This window comes from Bufo bufo, chromosome 7 (assembly GCF_905171765.1).
Source record: "Bufo bufo chromosome 7, aBufBuf1.1, whole genome shotgun sequence".
NCBI classification, from domain to species: domain Eukaryota; kingdom Metazoa; phylum Chordata; class Amphibia; order Anura; family Bufonidae; genus Bufo; species Bufo bufo.
In genome coordinates, this window is record NC_053395.1 from 37,269,958 (window position 1) to 37,287,817 (window position 17,860).

At 42.8% G+C, this 17,860-nt stretch overlaps 1 protein-coding gene across 1 annotated transcript in view; it reads left to right on the forward strand.

Moving 5' to 3' along the window:
* The window catches only part of BAIAP3 (BAI1 associated protein 3), a 143,532-nt gene that overhangs the window by 37,190 nt on the left and 88,482 nt on the right, over window positions 1–17,860 (forward strand). The window contains exons 2-6 of the mRNA XM_040440180.1: window positions 2,197–2,278; window positions 6,699–6,785; window positions 7,816–7,923; window positions 10,085–10,144; window positions 12,510–12,576. Coding sequence (XP_040296114.1) covers window positions 2,197–2,278; window positions 6,699–6,785; window positions 7,816–7,923; window positions 10,085–10,144; window positions 12,510–12,576 — 404 coding nt within the window. The remainder of the gene's footprint in view (window positions 1–2,196; window positions 2,279–6,698; window positions 6,786–7,815; window positions 7,924–10,084; window positions 10,145–12,509; window positions 12,577–17,860) is intronic.

The following is a 17,860-nucleotide window of genomic DNA, read 5'->3' on the forward strand; positions in this document are numbered from 1 at the left end:
ATTTAGGGATGCTTAGTTGGTTTCCTGCTTCCCTTATCCCGGTTTCCAGGCCTAGTGTCATATTCCACCATTCATCATTGTACGGTGGGGGGTTTCCCCTACTCCCCACCGTGACACCCAGGCAGGCATGATCACGATTTCACTGCCTGCTCCTGTCATTCAAAGTGCAGAGGACGCAGCAGTTGCAGAAAGCTGAGCCTCCAGGTGTAATGGCAATGCCTCCATTGCTCCTAGAGGCTCATTTGCATATATAAAAACTTCATTTTTCTCAGCAATGCGGGCACATATGAACATGGGACCAACACAGATGCCTTCAGCTGCCAAGCGCAGATGCAACAAGTCAGCAGTTTCATAGGTACAAGTCTGCTGACAGAGACCCTTTAAAGGGATTACAGCTTACCAAGCACAGCGCCATCCATTGTATTTGTGCTTGGTATTGCAGCTCAGCTTCATTGGGACTGAGCTGCACCAAGGCTGTATGAACGATGAAAGTGATGTCACTTGCTTGGGGCTGGGGGCGTCAGACCCCATAGATCTGATATTAATGACCTATCCTGAGGATAGGCCATCAATATCAAAATCTCAGACAATCCCTTTAAATTGTATATACAGGTAGGTTTCTCAAATGTTTTCTGCTGGGGCCTTACCAACTGAACCAAGGCATTGCAAAAATTTTCAGATTTCTTGGGTCCCACAGTGCCTCTACAGCAATGCCTACTACAGCTATATTGCCCCTAAATAGCACAACATTTGCCTTTTCCGCTTCCTCTTCTACCAGTTAACCCGAGCACACTTGTATTTTCCTGTTCTGATGTGCACAGCATCTGTGATAGATGCTTCTGCCCAGAGAGATGTATTGCATGTCGGGATAGTAGGGACATTCACAACCTTGGAAGGTACTCAATGACTTATAAAGAACTAGGATGTGCCTCACAAAGTAGACCCTCCTCATAGCTTGAGGAGCACTGGTCTAGATACCTTATCATCCCTTCTTCTTGGGTCACCTAGCATTGTGCATCCCTGTGCAGTCCTTCTTCCCTCCCTTATTAAATCACTATGTCCCTCCGATAGCAGTGGCTTCCATTAAGAAAATCTCATAGGAACATATCAAGGGTTTGGATTGGTTGGGGTCAAGCGCTGAGACCCCCACCAATGGAAACTTTTGATGTCACTATGACATATCATCATTTTTTAAGTGAAGTTACTCTTCAAAGGGGTTGTCCAGATTTGATTCAGTGGTGGCCTATCTTCAGAACAGGCCATCACTATCTGATCAGCGCCCATTGGTGGTTTGGGTGTAGCTCCAGCACTGGAACTACACAGCACCTTCAACTGTGTAATGGAGGGAGCCCATTACTACTGAATTGAATGGAAGCAGTGCCGCAATGATGAGCTCTACCTACTACACAGTAGACAGAGCTATGTTGTGCCAGAAGTACACCTGAACAGCTGATCTTCGGGGATGTGGGGTGTCAGATCCCTACTGATCGGCCGAGGATAGCCATCGCTTCATAAAAGCTGGGGGGGAAATATAGACTACGGGTGGATCCCCATAGCAAAGATATAAAATAGATCCCTTTTAGTAGCTACTTGACATCACCATAGTCTTAACCAACCAGGGCAGGAATTTCTGGTTCCCCCATATTATTTTCATGACATTTCGTAATCTCGCAACATCCTTGGACATCAAATCCTTAGGCAGAATCCCACCAGCAATGAAAATGGACTCAAACTGGAATAGGTCCCCTCTCTCCAGGGGCTCCACAGCACCTGTCTCCATGATATACACACCCTTGTTCCCATCTCTCATTTTATGTACATAATAACCTATGAACCTGGTGAGACCTGAGTAGATAAGGGAGATAGACTAGGTACAGGTACATCATGATCTTAATCTTACAGATATAATTTCATCTTTCCTTGGATACACATTTCTACTCATGCATCAAGATGAGAACAGTAAAAAAAAATGGTGGAAATGAGGTGACAACAGAACGTTTGGAGACGAAGAAAAACATTAGAATTTTTTTCCTTTTTGACCTACATAACAAGGGCAAATTCAAGAAATACAATTTAACTATAATTATCAGCTGTCCATAGCTGTAGGAGAACAAACATACAATTTGAGCAAAAGTTTCCCTTTATGTGTTCGTTCCTCTTATCATTGTAACCGCAATTCATCTATGTCTTTCTCAGTGAGGAGACGGGAGATTTTTTCGATCGAATGAGAAGTGTACTTCAGAAACAAGAAAGCATGCAGCGGTATTGGAGGAACGAGGTACAGTATGTTCAGATGTTTGTGCCATTATTATTCTCGAAATAGCCGTACCACCGCTGTAATGAGGATGGAAAGAACCGGTGAACAAGGCGCCGACAGGTGTTTGCAATCTACTGCCATGTAAGATACATCAGGAATACATTCAGCGCCAATCAATTTATTATGACGGGAGAATCGTATGCTCTACAGAAGTGCTATAACATATAGCAGCACATACAGAAAAATAATTATACCTGGCAGGAATTGTAGTCCTATTGTGCACATGCATGCCGACTATTTATAACTTGCTGCCAGCAAGCAGAGCATCTGGTTATAACCAGACTGTAATATTAATTTGTTGGATGCTTCACTGCCATCTTGGTCAGCATGGTCGAGACATTGACATTATTGGGTGCTATATAAAATAGAGATTTAGTTCAAAGAAAGGGGGTCATGGCACAGAAGGTATAAAAAGACTAAAGGCCCCTATACAAGTTAACGTAATGTCAGCTGAAACCGCCGAGCGGGTTCCACTGGTAGTTTGAGGTGTGTGGTGAGCTCTTGACTCTCCCCCAACAGCTGGTATCGGGGGAGAAAAGGATTGGGCAAAATTAATATTTTACCCCCGTTACTTTTGTTCTCCCAAGAAATAAAGCTGCCGCCAGAAATGTCTTGCAGCAGCTTTCTCTTTTCTCCATATTAAATACATGTATAGGCAAGGTGCTGAATTTCTTTAAAGAGACCAGTCCTGTATGGAGACTTACTGGAATTACTCCAGGGTATGGAGATTTATTGACAATGCTCCATTGGAAACTGATATGCAAAGAGGTATTCCCACAAGAAAGAGAACCATCTCGCCAGGACCACCTTTTAGAAATTATTTTCTATGAGTTAAGATCCGGCTTTCCAACAAGCCTTGAGATTTGTCATGAAAATATAGCCAAGCCAAGCAAAATATGTGGACAACACCAGGGGCGTAGCTAGAAATGCATGGGCCCCATAGCAAAAAAAATGTATGGGCCCCCCCCCCCATAACAGTGTCCCTGACAGTGACTGACCCCCAACAGGGGGTGGAGGCCGGCAACTATTGTAAGACGGACGCCGCGTTCCTTATGTAAGTGAGCTTAAAGGGAATCTGTCACCAAAAAATCGCTTATTAAGCTGTTAATAGTACCTTATAGTGCTGCATAGTAGTTTCCTAATGCACTTTTTCTTCGTTTAGCCGCATTTAGCCTCCTTGAGAAATCAATGTTTTATTCAGTCGCTGCCCCGTGCTTCAAGTCAGGTTTGAAGTCAAGGGGGCAGCGGCCTAGGTGTCTCCAATGCTGCTCTCCCCGCCTCCCGCCGCCTTTATTGACACACCGGATCTCAGTCCCGGGACCGCGCTCCCAGCCCGCATGCGCAGTAAAGGGCTGCTGTAGCCTGTAGCGCGATCCCGGCTACGCATGCACCCGCCAGCCTTACATACTAGCGCAGTTACAGAAGATGCCGGGCGCATGCGCAGTAGCGAAACTGAAGCCGGCTGAGTGTACGAGCCGGAGCCGGGATCGCGCTACAGGCTACAGCAGCCCTTTACTGCGCATGCGGGCTGGGAGCGCGGTCCCGGCACTGAGATCCGGCTTGTCAATAAAGGCGGCGGGAGGCGTGGAGAGCAGCATTGGAGACACCTAGGCCGCTGCCCCCTTGACTTCAAACCTGACTTGAAGCACGGGGCAGCGACTGAATAAAACATTGATTTCTCAAGGAGGCTAAATGCGGCTAAACGAAGAAAAAGTGCATTAGGAAACTACTATGCAGCACTATAAGGTACTACATACTAGTACATACTTTGCACAAGTTTATTATTTACAACTTAAAGGGAACCTGTCACCAAAAAAATCGCTTATTAAGCTGTTAATATTTTTAACAGCTTAATAAGCGATTTCTTTGGTGACAGGTTCCCTTTAAGTTGTAAATAATAAACTTGTGCAAAGTATGTACTAGTATGTATACTACTATCTAATAATCCTTATCTATCACTTGACACTTCACTAACTTACTGGGGAGTCGGGGACAGTCAGGACTCCTCTCCACTCCAGACTTTTTCTTTTTACTGTGGCAGACTGCTGGCAGTGCAGAAAAGAATCCATTCACTTCTGGCCTACTGGGCATGGGCAGTTAGGCACACTGGGCACGGGTGGGCAGGCAGGCTCCCGCTCTTCACATTCAAAATAGGCAGCGGGCGGCAGCGTGACGTCACTCACTCCGTCACGCCGCACGCACATGCTCCTCCCACTTTAGAAGCAGGCGGAGCAGGCGAGTGACGTCGAGAGAGGTGAGTGACGTCGGGAGACAAGGAGGCGGAGCACATGACCTGACTACTCCTTGGCTTCCCAATCCCCAGCCAGGCCCGAGTCGCGGACCGCCCGCCCACGCCCCGCCCACTACACCAGGCGGGCGGGCGGGCCTAGGTGCCAGTGCCTTAGTGTGTAAAAAAAAAAAAAAAAAAATTTATGCGGTCCGGACGGGCCCCCAGTGGCGTAGGGCCCCATAGCCACTGCTATGGTTGCTATGGCGATCCCTACGCCACTGGACAACACAGTTCTCATGTTTGGGTGTGGGAGGGAAACACCACACCGAACATAGGAGGGAAAGGGGTGAGGGAATAAGGCCTGGAAACTAGGGAAAGGAGATTGACACCTCCTAGTAAAACCCTAATCAAAGTCCTGACTACCAGTATGAACAGACCCCAGAGGTAGGTGAGTTCATACACAGGAATACCTAGTGTCCTAACTCACCCTATAGGACACTGGTACTAATGTCAGGACTGAGACAACCTGTTCCTCCAAAAGGAAGGACGAACAGAACACAAAATACCTCAAACAAAATGCAAAAGGGAAAGAAAACACTTAACTTCAAATGGCTATGGCAGCACCAGGAACTCAGCCGAGATTAACACACCAGCTATCTACAACTCCAACAGAAGCTATAAACCACAAAGCATAGCAGGAGAAACAACAAATAGAGAAGGTTAAATGACCATAATAGCCACACCTGGGGAAAGAAGGTGTGGTAAGCACCAGAAACAACACAGACGTCATTTGATCCAAATTGAAAACATGTCCGATCAAACCACGTGTTGCCAGTCTTACCGATCTCCTGCCACCTGTCGCGGAAACGTCCATGACAACGGTGTGCTGTCCAGTTCTGATCGACGGCCCTGCAAAAAAAATAAAAAATAGAACCTGTCCTATTCTTGTCCGTTTTGTGGACAAGGATAGGACATTTCTACAGAAGTTAAAAAATAAATGGTGGCATGCACTCAGTCGGGATCCGTGTTTTGTGGATCCTTGATTTGCGGACTGCAAAACACTTACAGCCGTGTGCATGAGCCCTTAGAGCAGTGGTCTCCAACCAACTAGGTAGACCTAATATATTGGCCACTGAATTATTTGATGAAAGGATTGGGCATTGAAATTAAATAAGTCTATTCCTTCTATTCCTCAAGATCATCTATCGGAAGAGTCGGAATCTTCCCATACAATAGTCGTTAAATTGTATTAGAGACATGACGTAGTAATGGCAGCATAGATAAGAATCCTTAGATGTCACGGATGAGGTATAGGAGGAAACACCAAACTAACAACCAGCAGCGAAAGGTAAAGCCACTAGGCCTCAACGCTAGGGAAAGGAAAAGGTCACCTCCTAGTAACCCTACTACTGGCCCTGACTCTAACCCTATGGGCACCCCTTGAAGGTAGAAATGCCAATACCCTAGAACCTGGGACCCTGGAGACCATAGAGAGCCCTAAGAATATTGTCAGGGCTGAGGCAACCCGTTCCTTCCCTGATGAAGGAACAGGCGTCTCCCTGAGGCCTAGTAACAAAAAGCAAGGAAGGGAAAACAAAACACAAATGCGACACTTAACTTCTGTAGTGATGGAAGAGCAGGAACACCAGCTCTGCCAAACCCAAATAACGCTATCTACTGTGCAGTCAGAAGGGTGGGGGCAAAACTAAATAGGATAGAGTAATGAGTACTTATATACACCTGAAACAGGGGATGAGGTCACAAACAAACACTGAATAAAGAGTAATCAAAGAGGCTGTTAGATTCCTCCACGCTCCGCCAGTCTCCTTGATCTCCTGACATCTGTCACAGAAGGGACCGTGACATTAGAGCAGTGGTCTCCTACCCAGTGCTGGACAGCTAGACCTAGTATAATGGCCACTGACTATTTTGTTAATTCCCCTTTAAGAATGTCTCGTTCAAACTGATCTTAAAACATCCCAGCCTGCAATGCCGTATCACCAAGCTTTTTTCTCATTATTCATACACAATAGAAACTTATGTAAGATTCTGAGTAATAGGTGTTATTTCACATGAGCAGATGGTCACAGAGATAAATGAGTTTGTTCGAGTTTATTCTAGACTTTTTCGTGACTTTTTCTTTATTTGTAGGGTGTTTTAAATAACAGCATCCCACCTCCTCATGAGAACACCGGTGAACACAGAGCAACAGACAAGCTGATACTGTCCAAAAGGGAGGTACGTTATCATTTATGCAAATAAGTATTTTTTTTCTTTTTTTGCATGAAGAATAACATAGCTTTAAGTTCGGTTATTTTAAAATATTTTTAATAAAGTCCAATTGAAAATAAGATGTTTAGGCAAAAATTAGTAAAATGCAAACATAAACAAAGATTGCCCGAAGGTGTACAAAGCCTTTAAGTTGCTAGCCTCAAAGTGGACATTGACTCCCGATGCTAGGTAACACACAAGAATATAATTTTGTTCAAGTGGTGACTAGTAAGCCACTTGTATAGAAGGGAAATTTATGTGATATGATATTGCAGTTACCAGAAACTTGCTGTTATGTTACAAACATGATTTGGGGGATCTACCCACTGAGCCCCCCATCTATCATGAAAAATGGGTAGGTTCCCCTGTCATTTATGGCGTATTGGTCTTTGATCAGAATATCCCTGTAAGGAAGATAATTTTTTTTACCATCTCAATTTATGCAGCAGGAGTTTTCCATTGCTTAAAGGGGTTTTCCAGGCTCCTGATGACCTATCTTCAGAATAGGTCATTAATATCCAATTGTGAGGGTCAGACACCCAGCACATCCACCAATCAGCTGTTCCCTGCAGCCTCCAGTGCTGAAACTTGCACTGTGAATAGAACAGGAAGCAGACAGCTCCGTTCAAAGCGCAGTGGCCGCGATGGGATACTGCAACTCAGCCCCTATTCACTTCAATGGGAGATAAGCTGCAGTAACACACCATGGCCACTACTCTTCGAACGGAGCCATCTGCTTCCTGTTCTATTCACAGTTCTAGTTAGATCCAGTGCTGGAGGCTGCAGGGCACAGATGATTGGTGGGGTGTGGTTTGTCGGACCCTCCTCGATTGTGATATTAATGAACATAGGTCATTAATACCAGGGCCTGAAGAACCCCTTTTAATATCTGGAACCAATAGTATTATAATTTGGATACTATATAAGGAGCGATTCGAAAGCTATACTGCTAGACATTTTATCCTTTCTACTAAAGTTTGTTTTTGTTATTTTAAAGCTGGAAATGCTGTATGAGGAAATGATCTATACATTAGTTTATATGGCTGGTGTTGTATCCTCCGAACATGTTGCCAGTGAAGAAGAACTTTTTTACTATCTTCAAATGGTATGTGACCCACGCTAACTATCATCCCTATAAACGTGTTTCCTGACCTGTCATAAATTAAAGATAATTAGTCATTGCTAATATATATGTGCCCTGTTCTGAAATGATGAGCAATAGGGACGGAGTAGAGAATCAGGCCGAACCTGTGGTCAGTCAGGATGTGGAATTCAGACCCCCCAGCCCCGGACTTAATGTACATATCGTAATTAAACTGCCGTCACAGATCATTGCCGTAATAGTGCAGAACTAAACTGTAGCCAGCACTGAGGGCAATATATCATCTCAAGGTGGAAATGAAGTGCTTCCAGTTATAGCTGTTTATGAAGTCATACATTAATGGATTCTGGAAGAGGGCGATGCAGTTAAGCAACAGTCTAATATCAACCCCTAAATCTATACCTGGCATTAGTGGCATTTAAAGCGACAACTAACTGCATGAGATGCCAGTTAGATTGATGGTAGTTTAATATCACGGTGCATTATAAATGAAGTTACTTTATGTTCACACTGGTTTGTTGATATGTTCATAGGTGGCTTTAAAAGGGTTCTCTATTTTCATAATGAATTTTTATCTGCCTATTATATATACCTCTTTTTCATGTCAGCCCTTTCCTTTCCCATTTCTTTGCATCATTGCATCCTGTCAGGGATGTTTACATGCAGAACTTCCTGTTTTCATCAGTCTCTTGCTGGGTTTTCTGACCAATCCTAGCATGCTTTGCTCTGTAATGTTTTTCTGTTCTTGCTCTGGATTTTTAATCTTGCCCCATATACCTGTTTTTCATGTCAGTATGTTCCTTTCCATGTTCTCAGCATCACTGCATCCTGGCAGGATGTTTACATAGAGAACTTCCTTTCATTAGTTTCCTGCTGGGTTTTCTGACGAATCCCAGTATGCTTTGCTCAGCATTGCTTTTCAGGGCTTGTTCTGCCCACCACACTGTCCCATCATAGTATTCATGCCCCTACACCTCCCCCCTCCATGGTAGCTAGGTGTAGCAAGCCCTGTCAAACTTTACAGAGCAAAGAATGCTGGGATTGTTTAGAAAATACAACATGAAGCTAATCAAAAGAGGAAGTTCTGCTTGTAAACATCCCGCTAGGATGCAGTGATACTGAGAACAGGGGAAGGAAAGTGCTGACATGAAAAACAGGTATATGGGGGAAAATATGCAGTGTTCGAGGTACTCTGGTCAGATCAAAAACATTTCTTTAAAAAACAGGAGAACCCCTTTAGGGAAGTGAATTATGTAATTTGTTGGTGGGCAACATTTTTTGCAGCAATGTTGAGACTTTTTTATTCTTTATGCTAATAGGATCAAGCAAATTTAAAGGAATGCTGCAGATGCTCAGCAGAATTTCTACTGTTTTACCTATGTACCATGCAAAATCCAGAGAGAAGCTACCAAGGGCATCTCTCTTGAGGACTCCTTATGTCATTGTATTGCACAGCCAACCCATTGATTTCAATATGAACTGTGTAATGCCTCATTTGCCCAGTGGTGGCGCTGCAGCGCTTACAACATAGATCTTTATATTGCCATGTGCAACAGCCCTTGATTTGTTAGGTGCCAGGATTGATCACTTGCTGTTGAACTACTCTGCAGATTGCAGCTGATCCCAGGTATCAGACACCCTCTGATTAACTTACCAGGGGAATCTTTCTAACGCATGGACATTGCCCACGTGGAGGACCCTAGGAATAAAAGTGACAACTACGTGAACATATTTAGCTGTTATATCACTATAACCTAACAATGAAGGCCCGTTTTTGAATGAACCTCCTGTTATATAAATGGAATAAATTCTGCCTCTCGAAGCTGCACCATCAGCAGAGGTTTTTCATGTGACATCCAGAGAAATGTATTTTAAGCGTCAGCCCCTTTAAGCAGAATGCTTGCCGGCAGACATTGCACGCATACAACACAGACCAGAGACAAAGGCAATTGACTATGAAAATGTCATTATGCATTTGCTGAGCCGCTGCCTTCAGAGAGCTTGGCAATTCACAGGAAACAAATGGCAGGTTGCTCTTAGCTACAGCAGATAATTAGACACCAAAACATATATCTCCAGGCCTTCTCCTCTTATCATAACAGTACCTTGTTATCTCCATGATCTCTGGTAAAGAAATAATATATACCGTATTTTATTTTCACAGGTTTTTGGAATAAGTGAGAGTGACCATGAGTCCATTCTGATGCGTGTCAAAGAGTCGAAGGTAAAGTGATAACAAAGCTTGCAGCTGTGTTAGGTGCCGGGACTGTACAGTGCAATATTATCTTCTACTGAACCGTTCACATTACAAGATTCTTTCAATTAGGGGAGACGTTTGACATAATTCCTAATAACACCCCATCAGAACTTAACAGCTGCCTGACTTGTGATTACTAGGTCCACTGTGATAGAACATTGTCCCTTGTACCCAATCTGGGGGCAAGTTTCTTTTAGGCCAGATGCTCATGGATTTAATCTGGGACCTTCGCCACTCCTGTTGGGTGATTTTATGGAGCGCATAGGCTCGATGGACGCTCCATTGATACAAGGGGACACAGAAACCCATGTTTTTGTGATTGATGGGGTCCCAGTGGTCAGATCGCCACTGATCAGACAGCTCTAGTGGATAAGGAATAAGTTTAATTCTTTGGACAACCCCTCAGCCTTGTCAATTCAGGATATCCTTCTAGACTTCCCTGATATGACCTTCTAATGTAGCTCAGTGACCTTTCAGAGGATCCTATTCTGGGAATACATTTTTAACATAGCCTTAAATATAAAAATAAGGATCCATGTACATGGCTTTGTTCTTGCACAGACCCGTTATGGTGGTTCTGTATCATGGAGCACAGGGAACTCTGTGTGATGGCGTATGGTGTCTCTGTACAACTATGTATTCAATGCTTCTAGGGGAGCGATATTAAACTTATGTATCCTTACAACATAGATCTGTATATGGCCATGGGCAACAGCCCTTGATTTGTATTTTAGTTCATGTATGTCAGTAGAGAAGAAGTACATTGAAACATCTCCAGAAGACCACTTTTTACCCAGGCCAGATGTCCTGTGATTTCAGTCCCATCCTATATGGTGTATACTTGCTATCTTCTTTGAGAAGACCACCCCATTAAAAGATGATATTTCATTGCACTTTCAAGTGGTCATCTCAAAAAGCTTTCTGCTTCTCAAGTCAATATAAATGTTACGTCTTTGCACAGTGGATTGTATGTTGTTCTACAATGGTGGAGTGATATCATGAAGGCATCAAGTTTAACGTTGAGGTCTTCAGGTCTCCAAAGCAAAGTACAGGGCGTAATTAAGCCACTTCACTGCATAACGAGTGTTTTCATTTCATTCAAATACCTTCCTTCTTGAGATGGTAAATCTATAAATGTTGGCAAACAAGTTGAGGACTGTAAACACCTACATATGTCAAGTAGTTCATGGTAAAGGTATACCGCCAGTACATCCGAAAGGGAGCTATAGCAATGCACTCAGGGCACATTAACTGAAGTTACTCCTACTTGTTTTCCTTGCAGGGACAAAACATTTTAATGTCTTCTTTGATCTCTGCAGAATGCCATTATTTTTTTAAAGTAGCATACAACATTATAAGCAAAAAATCTCTTCATCTCTCCTTCTGCTCAAACTATGTATGCCCTGTTTGCCCTCCTGATATGTCCATTTTAGTATATAACTGTATTCCCCACAAACTCAGAATTCTAGGGCATCTATCCTTAGAACTGTGCTTTGTGCTGTTCCTCTCTTATTTCTTCTAGAAATATTTTAATAAATTGGCAGCTGGGTGTTACCAGTTGGGGATGTGTCTCTGAACAGTTTGACATTGTCCATTCAGCGCTGGTAGTGTCCTAATAGGAGTAACAGAAGATAATGTAAAAGATGTAACAGAATTATTGGTTGATGTGGAATACACTACTAAAACAGACATGTCAGTAGAGCTGAAAGCCCCCCTTGGGCAACCTTTCTATATTTAAGGGTGTCCGGTTTAGAAGACTCATTATTAAATACCATTTGGTAGTTTTGAGTTGACGTAGGAGAGTCTCTATTCAGATACTATAAGCTAGAGTATCAGGCTACAAGAGTGCCTTTTTCTCTGGAGGACCCATCATGTCCATGCATTACGTAGACAGCCCCTTGATTTCAATAGGATCTGTGTAATCCTCCATTTCTCCTGTAGTGGTGCTACAGGGCAGTTGAACAGTTGTTACAGGGTTCTTCTTCAACTGATCACCAGGGATCTCATGAATAGTAGACCCTTCTACTAAAATTTGATTTTCCAAAACAGACAAGCTCTTCAAAGTTGAACAATCCTAATCTTTGTTTTACTCCCATGAATAGATTGCTTAATTTTGTTCCCCTGCAGAAAATGTTCAGCCTGGGTTAGATGAATACTTATTATATCCTCTTCATCTTGAATCCATTACTGTAAATTTAAAGTAAATTTACAAAGTACCTATCCGCTTTTAGACTTGGCTCATGCAGGCATATGATGTGCACGGTGCATTTCATTCATCTTCAAAGGTCGATCTTCCCTTTAAATTTCTTCATTTGATGTTGCTTTCTTCCAGGCACCTATCTACGCTTTAAAAGTCACTGTGGTTCAGGCCAGAAATCTTCTTGCCAAAGATGCCAATGGTAAGTATTCCCTAATTTAAATTGAGTATTTTCTATAGCAAAGTCTAAAACTTTCTTCCATTTAGAGTTTTGTTTCATTATTCAACCTCGAAATCTACCACTTTACATCTGATGCCAAAATTGAAGATTCCCATTGGAGGCTGCAAATTTCCATTATATTGCTCTTCTTTCCTGTCTCTGGATCTCCAGATGTTGGTGTACAAATGAGGTAACCTCTGTTGCTTTCCAGCTGTTGTTGAACTAGGCTTGCTGGAACTTTTAGTTTAACAACAGCTGGAGAGCCACAGGTTGCCTAAGCCTGGTCAACAGCTGTCATCATCCCAAAGATGTTATCCATCTAGTCAGCATAGTTTCTTTGTATAGTGATATACCTGGTGCTGGTCGGTGTATAACCTTTTATTCTTCTGTATATCTATGAAAAATGTATTTTTATATGCATTTTTGTATTTCTATATGCACTGAGAAGCTGAAGACCAGAGGTCTCCTCAACCTGGTCAACAGCTGCCGTCAACCCATGTTGCTAGTTTGTGTCAACATTGGCCAGCATGTTTTCTTTGTCTGTATTTAACCTTAGGTTACCCCCTCTTCTCTATTATAATTTTATATCTAAACGATTGATTTGCTTTTATTGACCCAAAAATGAAAAGCTTGAAGCCTAGGCATGGTCATTAGTTTTAGTAAATGTTGTCATTGTGGTCAGCAGACCATTAACTGGCTCTTTTTGCTTGAAAGACCTGCTCTGATCCAAAGTTTCTCCTTTATGCATAACTTCTACTGTGTTTGTATACTGTATATGTACCGTATATTGACTTACAAATCACAAGCATTGACCCAAAAACTGAGAAACTAACCCTAACCTAGGTGAACAGCACCAAAAATGCAAAAAATTGGTTCATTACTGACCAGAATGTCTTGTTTCTCTTAACGTACCTGACTATGGATTTTAACCTGGTTACCTCCCCTTCTTCTCTGTTAATAACAACTACTAGATTGGCTAGCTACAAAAGATGAGTTCGCTTTCATTGTCTAAAAAAAACACACATTATCCATTCTTTGACCTTTCCATTCTTTGCCTATTTCTGAGTAGTAGTTGAGTTGCCAAACTTGCTGTGAACTTAATGTTGTTAACATAATCAGCAGATCCCTACATGGATTCTTTCTCCTTGAAATACTTGTTTCCGGTCCAGATATATATGTACAGTATACATACCTGCCATTATGTTTGTATAACATGTATACATATTGACCCAAGCATTGATCCTGGTCAACAGCCGCAGTCATTCCAATGGAGCAGCAAGATAGATGTCTTTCTCTCCTAACGTACCTATGGCCAGTATTTAACATGCGGTTCCGCCATCTTCTTTGTTAATTACTATTTAATAGATTAGATATCTGCAAAAGACATTTGTTTGCCTTCATTGACCAGCAAAAAGCTGAGAAGTTGGAGACCATGAATTGCCTAGGCCTGGATCATACTTATCGTGATCTCGAAGGGTGTTGTCCGTGTGGTCAACAGATCTCTACATGGCTTCTTTCTCTTGAAATAACTGGTTCTGGTTCAGTCATTCTCCTCAGTGTCTATGCTACCGACCTAAGCATTGACCCAAAAACATGAAATTATGGTAATCACTACATACAGTACAGTACGTACTATGAAGGAAAGAATAAATGCAATGCCATTCACTCATATTCTGTGTAGCATCTAAGCCAGGGTTAGCATGTATGGGATCAATGCCAATGTCATAAATTGTCCCACTAATGTAAGTAGAAGGTTCATACAGAGTGCAGTCTCCTAGTTTAATACAAGCTGTGCACACTATGTATCAAAAAAATCTTTTCGTCTATTTGCCACTTTTGATTTGGTATCATTATTTTGCTTGCATATACAGAACACAGCAGGGAATGTATTGGCTGGTTCTAAATCACAGGAAGATAAGGACCTTTCCAAAATCCTGATACATAGCACACTGTGTGCAAGAACCTGTGCGCAATATGTGTTGCCATAATTGGATGAGGATAGAATCAGTTCTGTGTCGATCCAAGTTGTGGTTTTATTTTATAAACATTTCCAAGTCCGTTCAGTTTGATTGTACGTTAATTAAATTCTGTGATAAAATTTATTTTGTTGCCATGGTTTTTAGCAGAAGGTGGTTTATCATTCTGATTCTCATGAGGATAATGATGCTTTTTTACCCTGGGTCGCATCATCCATGAGGCACGTTGATCAATTCTCATTCATGGCCGCAGGAGGGACATATAATCAGCAAATATCCTGTGCTGCCATGCACTGATGAATAAGTAAAAAATATTCTTGTGACATTTTTCTGCTGAGCTGACCTCTGATAAGAGAGATGGGGACAGGAAGAGGAAGTTACAGGAAACAGCTGCTGATAGGCTGCTCTCTTGTAACATCCTGGCTGTAGAGGAAGAAGTAGCTTGGGATCCAGGAGCAGGTAAGTGTCACTATAAGGCTGGAATGTTAGGCACTAGGCTGGTATAGTACACATTACTATGAACGTGGTACTACTGCTATAGTGTATCACTATTTCCTTGGTGTTTTGTGAAATGTGTGTTCCAAATCTATATCTACACAGTTGAGTCACATTATTATGACCACCAGCTAATATCCAGAGTAACTGCTGTGTGCAGCACAGAGAGCAGCTAGACGGGCTGGGAGTGACTCAGTAAGGTGGTTCTGGTAGGTTGTCACAGGTATCTGGAGCCATGCTGACTGCTGGAGGGTGTGTGGGGGAGGATCCATAGAGAGAACATGATGATGGACGTGGTCCCACAGATGCTCAAATGGGTTCAAGTCTGGGGAATTAGGGGGCCAGGGTAGTACTTAGAAGTCTTGGTCTTGCTCCTCCAACCAATGTTGGACATTATTAGCCGCGTCACATGTCGCATTGTCTTGCTGGAAGATCCCATCTGCCCCCGGCAAGACATGTATGTGATCTTCAAGGATGGATTAATTCCTAAATTGGTTGAAAGCACCTTCCACATGGATGAGCGGGCCCAGAGAATGCCACGAAAACCTTCCCCAGACCATAACGCTGCCACCACCAGCTTGTGTTCTTCCAGCAGTGGTTGCAGGATGTTTGCTCTCTGATGTTTCTAACCTGACGCGACCACGTCTATCCATTCAATGAAGCAGAAAGCATACTCATCGGGGAAGGCAACCCATTGCCAATCAGTGGAGGTCCAATGCCAATACTGCCACGAAAATTGAAGTATTTCTGCCAATGCAACTTCAGTAGCAGAGGTGCACTGACCATCCATCTGCTTCGGAGCCCCGTAGGCAGTTGGGCTCACTGAACTGTTGTTTAAGACATGTCTGGTAGCCCCCTGGTTCATTTTGGTGATGGGCTGCTCCACTGTAGCGTGCCCGTACACCCTGGTACATCTTCATAGCTGACATTTACCTCCTACATTAATGGCACGTGGTACTCTGCAGTTGCTACGTTGATTATTCATAATGGTGCCATTAAAACACTTTTACCACAGCAGCACGAGAACAGTTCACAAATTGCGTAGTTTCAGAAATATTTTCACCCTTGGCCCGAAAGCCAATGAACATCCTTTTTTTTCAACTGTGATAAATCTCCCCTTTTACCCACGACAGCAACGAGGCATATGTGTGCAGACAGCCTATCGCACACCTTATATACCCACCAAGCCAGCTCACCACAAGTGACTGCCTTCATGAGCTATGCCCTGCCGACGTCGAAAGTAGGGGGTGGTTATAATAATGCGACTACACTGTGTAATTTTCCTTGTGAGGTAACAGAGGACCCCTTTACTTATGGTGCCCATATGGAGCCACCCATATTACATGTGGGGCGTATGCATTCTGTAATGGAATACCTCTTTATAAGAGATGTGACACCAATATACTAGATGCTTTTAAAGAATATATATGCAAATTTGTATATTATGCAACTGTGGAAAAAGGAAAAAGAAAAGGTTAGCACGCTGCTCGTCTATGGAGGGGACATGTAGTCCGTATAATTAAACAATGGAGTTTATTATACATCATATATTATTATATCATAATTCTGCCTTTGTTTTTTGCTTTGTGTATTTTTATATTTAGTCACTTTGTATCTGCACAGCAACTCTCTACACATTACAAGTGCTGGAAGTTATTTCTTCCTATATTCATACATCTATTCTGGGAAGCAGAAATCAGCCCCTAAGACCGAGTAGCTTTTGTACACCAGATGTGCATCTTTCTGGTTCTTTGAGTGAAATAGCAAAGGGATGGCCTTCTGCTAGGATTCAGGACAGCAGCTGTAGGCACATGTCAGGATCCATTCATCTAGATAGGAGGAAGTGTCACTCTTGACTACAGGTCAAGAATAACCGTTGAAAGCCATCAAGCTGGTGGTGCTCGGCTTTGGATTTGTGGATCGTTGGCCATTTGCTGCACATGTGGCCTATCGTAAAAAGTGAATACATCAGAGAAAAAAGCTAAAATCAGAGCAAGTCCTCGGGGGCGCTTTATCAAGACATCCCAGTCTGTGAACAAACGCTGCAGTGAATGGAAAAAAAGAAACTGGTGCAGATCCAACGCCTTTATGTTCAAGCCTTTTTTTCCCTTGTTTAATTATAAATCTGCCTCCGCGTCCAGCACTACAAGCAGCTGACACATTTTGATAACTTTGCCCTGAGGAGATTCCAATACACTCATAATCCATAGGAGATATGCCAGCTTCTTAAACTGTTTCGTGTTGGTGACTTATGAGGGGCTAGGAACCCTTGTTAACTGCCTCCTTCAAAAGAGTAGAAGTGCAGGAAGGTCAATGAACTACAGAAGGAGCTGAATGTGATCAGCGGAGACGTTTCCGGTTTTCTGTAAATAACTATATGGCTGGATATACTTGGTGACAGAAGACCATTTCAGCTACATATTTTGGTCACAACACCTGGACCTCCTGGATTCTGCTGAACCAGTCTTTACTAGGTTCTATGATGATCAGAGTTTGTGTCATTTACAAATGTTCAAATGTGGGACATATCACAACCATCTGTAAATGGCCTGAAGGTGGCCATACACCTGAGGCCGACAGCTGTTCCTCCTGACCTCCTCACACCATAAATATGCACACTTGGATGAACATGTAGAAGAGGTATAAGCGGCTCCCAGACACCTCTGTAAGTGGCTTATCTTCTGTAATGATAAAGGATCAGGCATGTTCAAAGGCAACATTCTTGATCCTTCTTGCCCTAAAAAAGTCGTCACACCCGTTACACATTGGATGGTTGGCCAGTCCACTGAAGCAGG